This window comes from Fulmarus glacialis, unplaced genomic scaffold (assembly GCF_000690835.1).
Source record: "Fulmarus glacialis isolate BGI_N327 unplaced genomic scaffold, ASM69083v1 scaffold20393, whole genome shotgun sequence".
Taxonomy (NCBI): Eukaryota; Metazoa; Chordata; class Aves; order Procellariiformes; family Procellariidae; genus Fulmarus; species Fulmarus glacialis.
In genome coordinates, this window is record NW_009201250.1 from 1 (window position 1) to 9,403 (window position 9,403).

At 40.2% G+C, this 9,403-nt stretch overlaps 1 protein-coding gene across 1 annotated transcript; it reads left to right on the forward strand.

The window, feature by feature from the left end:
• Positions 1-2,137: 2,137 nt before the first annotated feature.
• Positions 2,138-8,739, forward strand: LOC104073938 (serpin B6-like). Its single transcript, XM_009573882.1, has 8 exons — positions 2,138-2,165; positions 2,605-2,782; positions 3,807-3,944; positions 5,048-5,165; positions 5,394-5,536; positions 7,203-7,370; positions 8,286-8,549; positions 8,602-8,739. The coding sequence occupies exons 2-8, from the start codon at positions 2,615-2,617 to the stop codon at positions 8,737-8,739; spliced, it is 1,137 nt and encodes a 378-aa protein (XP_009572177.1). The 5' UTR covers positions 2,138-2,165; positions 2,605-2,614.
• Positions 8,740-9,403: the final 664 nt, after the last annotated feature.

A 9,403-nucleotide genomic window follows, 5' to 3' on the forward strand; every position in this document is an offset into this window, starting at 1 on the left:
TTTTTTATGTGTAGGAGTGACGGGGGCACCGCGGAAATGCTGAGTTTTAAGGTGTTTCATGGTGCCAAGTCCAGTGCGGGGGCGGAGGGTCTTTTCGCTCCTTTCCTACTCCCCAGCCTACGGCCTGGCGAGTGCTAAATCGTTGGCTTCTTGTGCCTGAGCGTACTGGGACTGAGCGTCCGATCTTTGGGGCTCCTCCCTGCCCCTCTCCGCTCCTGCTGAGGCACATGGGGCCGACACCCGGTGGTGGTGGGTAGTCGCAGGCCTCTGCCATCCCCCGTGTCCCACTGCCTGCCCCTGGAGAGGTACGAAGTGGGGAGCCGTTACCTGGAACTGTTGGAGATCTCACTCTGCAAGTGTTTTAACATCGCTTCCAACTCTCCGAATCTTAAATGACGCCCCTCTTCCTCGAGAAAGCACGCTTCGGTTAGGGAGTGGGAAAAGGGATGTCTGTGCTGCAGACACAGCTTTCTCTGTGGAGGTGGAAACCACCTGATGTTCATCACCCTGCGTTCCCCTTCTGGCTGTGTTTGAAACAGTCGGCTTGGACTCCTCTTGAGGCAGCTGAGGTGAAGTGGGGAGGCATCTGCATACACCAGGTGGTAATCCAAGTCGTAGTCTTGGTGGGATGTGTCTCTTGGGCTGCAGGCTGGAGGGACAGCAGCGCTCTGCTCTGGCCAGGTTCCCCTATGGCAAAACTGGTAGATGGGAGAGACACTGCAGTGTGTATCTGCTGTTTAATCTAGATACAGCTTTTCTGTCCATAAAGACTGTCCTAAAGTCTACTGCTGAGAATATATGCTTCAAATTCATAGTGATAGGAATACGCAGGGTCAGGGCATCCAGAAACCTCTGCACGAGTGCCTTGCCACTGACCTGCAGAGCCCACGGGGAGACCAGAGTGAGGAATGAGTTGCTGTGGGCAAACCCTCTGATCACTGAGGGTTTTGCAGCAGTCAGTTTACAATTGACTGACCAATATGTGCTTGTATCATATGGTTTTTGTTCCTTGAAGTGCAATCATTCTGTATTGACTCCAAAACTGCTCTGATGAGAATGGTATCAGTAGTTACGTTGCTATTTATGAGCTGTGGAGAAAGCATGGATAACTGTAGAGATACAATTCCTAGCCTTGTGTCCCAGCTGTTGAAATCTTACTAACAATTTGGTTAAATTCACTGATTTCCAGGTAGGCAAATAGTGTGAGTTGCGTCCTTTTGTGTGTAAATTCTTGTCTGTCATGGAAGCCCTACAAAAACTTTCTAGATAATACTGCTTGCTGCTGTCATTATTCCTATGCATTTTGACCTCCAGGTCAAAAAACCTTCTTGCTAGCAATCTGACAGGTACCAGGACAGTAGGAAAATTCTGGTCTTCATTGTAACCAACATGAACTTATGCTGTAAAGTACATGTAGTTAAATTGCTTGTTTCAGGCAGAATTGGAGGATTGTTTCCATCTAAGCTTGCCTCTCCCCCCCCTTTCAGTTATGGGAGAAGAGAAACAGGAGAAAAGTTACTACTATTTATTGCCAAGCTACTAGCAAGACATTTTCTTAGGTGGAAAATCATGCATGCAGAAACTTGTTTTTTCCACCTATTTGAGATAATGAATTAGTAATATGAATTAGGTGTGGTTTTGTATTTTGTAGCAACATATCAATACTAGACACTGCCTTAAGGGAAAAGCAAAATGCAGAAACCTTTACTGCCAGCTGATATCTTATGATGTCTGGTGATACTTATCTGTAGTTAACTCAGCATTCTAGTATTTATTGCTGCTTTTATAAGTGTGTGGTTTAATCTCACATTAGTTACCTACCTACACAACTGATGTGTGTAGAGTATGACAGGCATCAAATTACATGTGTTGAAGTGTAAATGAAGTACCATAAAGTTATCTATAAGCAATTTTTTTATTGTATGTGTTTCTGTGTTGTAGGCAATAAAATGGAACCGAAATGGACTTTGATTTTTCTTTGTACTACAGCAGGAAATTACAGTAATCTGTCATGCTGACCAAATAACTTTTTTCTTTTATTTTTTAATCTTGTAGGTCAAGTCATTCTGCTGACTTCCACCAGACTGGCTGTTAGGTTTAAAACACAGTGTGCAGACATACAAATAAGCTGAAGGTAATACTGAAGATATATAGACTTAGAGAAGGTAAGAGTTTATAATTCTGCTATTCTGGTGCCTAAATTTTTCCTCTGTTTTTTCTGTAAAGGCAAATAACTGTCTTTGTGGAGTCAAAAGAGACTTGTTTTAATAAATCCTAAACAAAACACTGTTGTATATGATAATCTCAAAAGATGTAATATTATTTACCCCGTGAAGAGTCTAATGACACCAGTGCAAATTGCTGTCTCTGTTACAGGTATGGGATTGAAATAGAAAAGCAAGCAATAAATCACTAAAATAACTCAAGTGCCTAGTATGGGATTTAAGGTGCTTGTTCCACCAAGTTCAGTGAGTTGATAATTTTCCAGCATAATTACGCCACTTGCTGCATAGTTCATACTGGGAAATGTAAAAGACAGAAATAACTTACCAGTTTGTATTCAAATAAATTTGAGCCATTTTTGTTTTGTGTTTTATCTCCCAGGCTCTGAACCATGGATAGCCTCTGCGCAGCAAGTACCACTTTTGCACTTGACCTCTTAAAAAAGTTGTGTGAGAACAAAAGTAGGCAGAATCTATTCTTTTCTCCTTTTAGTATTTCTTCTGCTTTGTCTATGATTTTGCTGGGTTCAAAAGGTAACACCGAAGCCCAAATAGCAAAGGTATGTCTAAATAAACTTAGTGTGTTGAATTTGGGACCACATGAACAACAAATCTGTGTCATGTCTGTGACCTGCACTTACATTAAACTATTATTGTCATTCTGGTCTCAGAGAGCAGAGGTCTTTGGTATGTTTGTAAGCAGTACCTGTTTTTATAGGGGAGCTTCCTTCAGTAGGAAATTAAGAGGTTCCTGGTTTTTGTTGTGTGGTTTTTATTGGATTTTTTGAGACAGAGAGATCTTCCTTCGATATGTCATTAAGAGGTACCTAGCTTTTTTCTTGTAGGTTTGATGAATTTCTAGCTACATAAAATATTTTCTATCTTTTTTTGGGCTTAGTATCAGACTATACATGTTTTGAAAATGTAGCCAGGCATACACAAAAAAAAAATTAAAAATCCACCTGTATGCATGTCAAAATGGTAGCTGCATCTTGATTTAATTTTTTTAAACTTGCTCAGGTGGCACAAACCACCATATTTTTTACATCTACAATTGACAGTATTAAATGCATAATCAGTTATTTTTGTTATTATGTTTGCCTCTTTTGCAAAGTGGAAGAGGAGTATGAACACATATTTTGTTTTCATCTAAATTTATTAAAGTTTCTCCAAAATTACATTATTGCCATACTTGGAGATACTCAAAATCCTTCTGAAAATAGTCCTGGGCTACCAGCTGTCGATGGCCTTGCCTGAGCAGGGGGGTTGTACCAGACAACCTCCAGAGGTCCCTTCCAACCTCAACCACTCTGTGATCCTCTAATGCTTGGCTTGAGTGAAGGAAACTAAATACTGCTGACTCCTCTGCACCCTAATTTATTATTGTACAACATTTGGCTGGGTGCATCGTATGTGACTTGCATGATAAGCTTCAGCTGGGAGGTGTGATGAAAAGATCTTTTGGCTTCAAGTCACAGTTTTTAAACCCAAGAATCATTTAAAAAAAAAAAAAAAAAAAATGTGCTGAAGCAAGTGTGTTTAGAGAAGGCATGGACTCTGCTGAGGATGTTTGTCTTTCTACAGGTGCTTTCTCTGAACAAAGCCAAGGATGCTCACAATGGCTATCAATTACTTCTCTCTGAAATTAATGATCCAAACACCAATTATATCCTGAGAACTGCTAACCGACTTTATGGAGAAAAGACATTTGAGTTTCTCTCAGTAAGTAACCATTAAATTTGTGGTGTTTTTTAGTATAATGTACTTGCTACCTATTTCCTTTGGAGGTCAAAGGTAGGCTTTGGGTTTTACTTTCCAGATTTTCTAGGCTGAGACCTACCAATGTGACAGATTGTGCCAAAGCCTGGTATCTGAACTTGGTGGAGAAGCTCCTTTTAGATAGCCTGTGATCTGAATGCATAACTGGTGCAAAACATAATAAAATCCATCAGACTCTAAATCTTCAGGGTTCCATGATCCGTTCATATTTTTGGCTGTGGGACAAATGGTTGACGTATGTCTTTTTTGCCTTGATTGTGTGTAAATACGATAAAAAAGAATTGTTACTACTCTTCAGCATGGGCAGTATTTTGTAGTTTTTCTATTACGCAAATCATGCAGAGAACATACTGAGCAGTACATGACTTCTAAGATATTCCTTATCAGAAGATCTAAATAAGGATAATAGGTATTGTGTTATACATGTTCCTTTAGATGCTTCCCTAGAAGCAAGAAGATGTAAGGCTCTTTTTTTTGTCTGGGTTTTTTTTTCCTTCCCCTGGAGTGATTTACAGTGATTCTTTTTATGAAGAATGCTAGTGTTTCATTTGACTAATAGATTAAAAATTACATGGATTGTACTTAAAACTTTGCATCTGTGCAATAAAGATCTAACTATATTAAATGAGAGAGAAGGCATGTTTTTTCCCTCTCTAAGAAAAATCAGTGTCCCCTCTGAACTAAAAGTTTTCTATTGGTCTGGGAGGTTTAAGAATGAAATTTATGTAGAGAGAAGCTTACAAAATCATATATTCTCTCACTGAAGCAAAAACCCCCCAAAACTAGCCACATCACTTCTCAATTAAGTTACGTAGAACTTTAAGCATAGTAAACAAGCCATTTGACTTAGTAACATACAGTGGACAATTCTTAGCTCAAATAGGTGGTATAAAACCTAATAGGAATGTGTCAGACAAAACTTCAACAGCTCTATATGAAGCTGGGGGAGGAAACCGGGCAGATTTTCTTGGTGTATTTAAGAATAATCTGTGGCTGAATGAGAGTAAAATATATTGCTGAAAAGCTGTTCTGAACATCCATGTTAGTCATTTATAGAGTCAAGTCAGAAATTCTACCATGCTGGACTAGAACAGACTGACTTCATGCATGCTTGGGAAGATTCCAGGAAACAAATAAATGGCTGGGTAGAGGAAAGGACTGAAGGTGAGTGTTTTGCAGAATGCCCTGTTGTATTTAATGACAGTCAGGGTTTGGGTAAACAGCTATTTCAAGATGTGAATTAGAAAAACCCAAACATTGAGCTCTTGCTCTGTTTGGTACGTAATTGTCTTATCTATTGTGTATTAATTACAGAGTAGATACTGTGTTAGATAATAACTAGATACATGTCAAAATGTTAAAAATTGGGGTTTTTTTCTGTGTATCATAAAGGTAAAATTCAGAACCTGTTGGCAGAGGGAATTATCGATTCACTGACCAGACTTGTGTTAGTGAATGCCATCTACTTCAAAGGCAACTGGGAAAAGCAGTTCAACAAAGAGAGAACAGCAGAAATGCCATTTCGAATTAACAAGGTATGATGTGGTAAAATGCTGACAATACACTGTTACTCTGAAGTACTCTGAAATGAATACCTTTAACTCTGAAGGGGGAAAAAAGAATCATTCAAGCAGGGTTACCATTTGTAGGCTGTATGAAATTCCTTATACCCCCTCTTTTTAATATGAACACTCTTTCTGTTTAATTTCTGTTAAGTTTCACATAATTATTAGAAGCTTTAATATAACAATTAAATATTTCTTTCGTTGTCTCTTCTTTTTTCCTTTACCCTTCTTGTTTGTTTGAGAGAGGTAGCCCTCTACATAATTACAGAACTTAAAAGAGAACGGAGGAGAAGAAAACAGTTGAGTGAAGTTGTCAGGCTATTTGAGAGTTGTGAACAATTTCACAGAAGTTAGTGAACTTGATTATTTTAGCATAAAACTGGTGTGTGTAAGAAAAGAAATGTTCTGTTAGGTTGTAGGCAGAAAAGAGCACTTCTACATGTGCAGAAACTTCTGAATGTAAGTCGTCTTCAGTTAATTATTATTATTTTAAGATCAGAGTCTCTGGGATCCAGGTCAGTATTGGAAAAAGCTGTAAGATGTGAGGTTGGGGAATGCTGCCTTGGTTCACCCAAGGAACTCACTTTTAGATTGCAAACAACTGCACATATCTTTCCTTGTAAAACTAAATGGCTTAAGTTTGTATTTTCATCCTACTAATGCCTAGCCACTGATGAGCTACAGAAGTCTATGAAGGCTCAAATGAGCAATTGGAAATCCCAGTGTAACCTGAAGTTTTAAGCTAGTTATTATACAATCTGTCCAGCAGCAAAGATTTACTTTAACATCCCAGGAGCCTTTCCAGCATCCTGTCACATTATTGCTGTGACTCTTGCACTTCTTAAAACTCACTGGATGATTTTGACATGCTGTGTGGCCTTTTCTTCGCTTATCCATTCTTTTCATGTGTCATTGCTGCCGCAGAATAACTTCTGCCATATTCTCTGTGGGCATTGTTTTAGTGGGCTTTATTTTAAAAACAAAAAACTGCTTGCATGGTTATCTCCTGAAGGTAAGGGAGAAAGCAATGAAACTCTTAACTGAAAAGGAGGAAATAATGATGTAAACAATAGTAGCTGATGCTCCATGTGATAATGGAAGGAGATAGCAGAGAATGAAATTGAGGGGGGGAAAAAAAATCTTTCCCCTCCTTACTATCCATGTGACTCTCAAGAATTCAAAATAATGCTCTCACTTTCTTGGCATTTTTAGTATAATTTAAAAATATTTTAATTCCTCTTTGTTACAGCACTTGGAGCCACATGGACTAAAAATAGAAATACGTACATTGAAATTATTTTGTATTCATTTAAAGCAAGGAACACAGGCCCTGCTTCTTATCAGCTCTGTTTAGTGCTTGTCACTAGTTCTTAAGTAAGCAAATTTATGCGTCTTTGCCTCTTTGTCTTGAAGGAAATTTCACAGACATTTCCACATTAGTAATTAAAAATTAAATCTCAGGGATCCTTACTTCTTATCTCTTGCTTTACAAAAGACAGTGGTGGGGCTGTACTCTGTGGTGTGTTTAGTTCTCTTTAGTCAAATTCTAAAAAGCCCTGAGTAACTGGATGCCTGCTTCGTATTTTGAGACCAGCATACTAGCTCATACTAACTGTTGACATCTCTTTATTTTTAGAAAGAGACCAAACCTGTGCAGATGATGTTAAAGAAGGATAGATTTAACATGACCTATATTGGGGACTTCAGGACCAAAATCCTTGAGCTCCCTTATGTTGGTAATGAACTCAGCATGATCATCCTGCTCCCTGATGCAATCCAGGATGAATCCACTGGCTTGGAAAGCGTAAGTTGTTGAGCTAAATGCAAAGACAGGCTGTATCCTTCCAGGGAAGACAGTTTGATACTGCATATAGACCTGCAGTTCAATTCCAAAGCTAGTGCTGAACACCAGCTGAAGTGTCCCACACCTCCCTGCCCCCAAAGTGATTGGCATGCCTTCTTGTATCACTCACTACTGATCAAGGTGTGTGCTGCCCCCTTAGCCAGAGGCTCTAGAAGAAGACCTGACCTGCCTCAGGAGCAGAGGTTAGCTGTGGTTATGGTGAGCGTCATATATGGTGAGAGGGGATCTGGGAGAGCTCTTGGGAAGTCCTATAGCTTGTCCCATAGATCTTCCATTCTCAACAGCTGACAGGTTGTCTCTGGCCCACCACCTGGAAACAGGCTCACAGGAAAGTGTAGGATCTCTTCTGTGGTGGAGATACGATACAAGTTTTGGCTATTTCATGCTCTGGACAAGGAATTTATTAATAAGGCTTTCTAACACTGACTGCAAAGGGCATTGTGAGTAGACTTTTTCATCAGCTTGTCAACCTGAAGGAGGATCCTGTGATTAAGAGACAGAAGAACTGGATTCAGTTCCTTTGGGACCTTGTCATCGGTTCTTCTGTGCCTTTGCTTCCCATATGTAAAAATGTAAAAAAAAAACCACCAATCTAATCTGTTTTATGAAAGTTCCTTTACGTGGAAGAGACTGATCCTTATTGTATCTACCAAAAAACATATGGAATTGATCTCAGCTGGGGCCATGGTCTTGGGCGAGAAGTATAACTTGCACTTTTGGCTTGAGACCCTTTAAACCCTGGAAAAAAGATGGATATTATGCACTATGTAAACAAACACAGTAATTGTCACTTTCAGCTGTGTAAAACTGACTCTCTTCTCATTTTAACTATGTAACTTTCGGGTTTTTCTTTAGCTGGAAAGAGAACTTACGTATGAGAAGCTGATAGATTGGATCAATCCTGAAATGATGGACTGTACAGAGGTGATGGTGTCTTTACCCAGATTTAAACTGGAAGAGGATTATGATCTGAAACCCCTTCTGAGCAGCATGGGAATGCCTGATGCATTTGACTTAGGGAAGGCAGACTTCTCGGGAATCTCAGCTGGCAATGAGCTGGTACTCTCTGAAGTAGTTCACAAGTCCTTTGTGGAAGTCAATGAAGAAGGCACTGAAGCGGCAGGTGCCCCAGCAGGAGGGGTGGGGGGGCGGCGGGGGCCCGGAGGCGGAGGCTGCCACAGCAGGAGTGATGCGGCTGCGCAGTGCAATGATTGTTGCAGAATTCACTGCTGATCATCCCTTCCTCTTCTTTATCCGGCACAACAAAACTTCTAGCATTTTGTTCTGTGGCAGATTTTGCTCTCCCTAAAAAGGAGGTGTCTCGGCAGAAGAGCTGCTATTACACAGTAACGTTCTGTTTCTTTAGGACTACTCTTTTTGCACTATAATTGCCTCTTTCAGCTGTGCCTGAATCCACTTCTGTGGTCTTCATCTTAGGCTTGAATAGAATAACAGAGCCACGTAGACATACGCAGCAACTACTGTTTACAGCCACTCGCTTGCCCTGTGTGCCTGAGCGCAGAGGTCTTAACACAGGAACATCCCACTTGCTCAGTGCACGCTTCATCTGTCCTTGTAGTCCCCCTTGCACTTCACTTTTTGTGGCTGGCAGGCAGCAAGTCAGGCAGTGACATCTCGCAGGAAGGGAAGAAGTTAATTTTGTTTCTGATGAGGCTGGAGCACATCTTTAGCTCCCTTCCCCCTTTTTCCTCCCATCCCGCCTTTTTTCTTTTTTTTTTTTCTTCTTCCAGACTCATCAATTTAATGTCTTGATGCATTCCCTAGAGATGAAAGGAGTCTTTGGCAGCCTGTTCGAGTGTTGCTAAGTATCCTGACTAGACAGAGGTTTTTTGGATAATAACTGGACAAGCAGTTTTAGGCAAGAATGGGAATAAAAGTATGTCTGTACCAAATGTCCTTACAGGGTATTCAGTGGGTGAGACTGTTTGTTTTATCACCACAGGACACCTGGG

Bases quoted from the DNA above. Each gene is read 5' to 3' on its own strand.
- LOC104073938 (XM_009573882.1), top strand. From the start codon at position 2,615: ATGGATAGCCTCTGCGCAGCAAGTACCACTTTTGCACTTGACCTCTTA. The intron at 7,371-8,285 runs GTAAGTTGTTGA...GTTTTTCTTTAG, and splicing joins AATCCACTGGCTTGGAAAGC to CTGGAAAGAGAACTTACGTA. The intron at 8,550-8,601 runs GCAGGTGCCCCA...CCGGAGGCGGAG, and splicing joins ATGAAGAAGGCACTGAAGCG to GCTGCCACAGCAGGAGTGAT.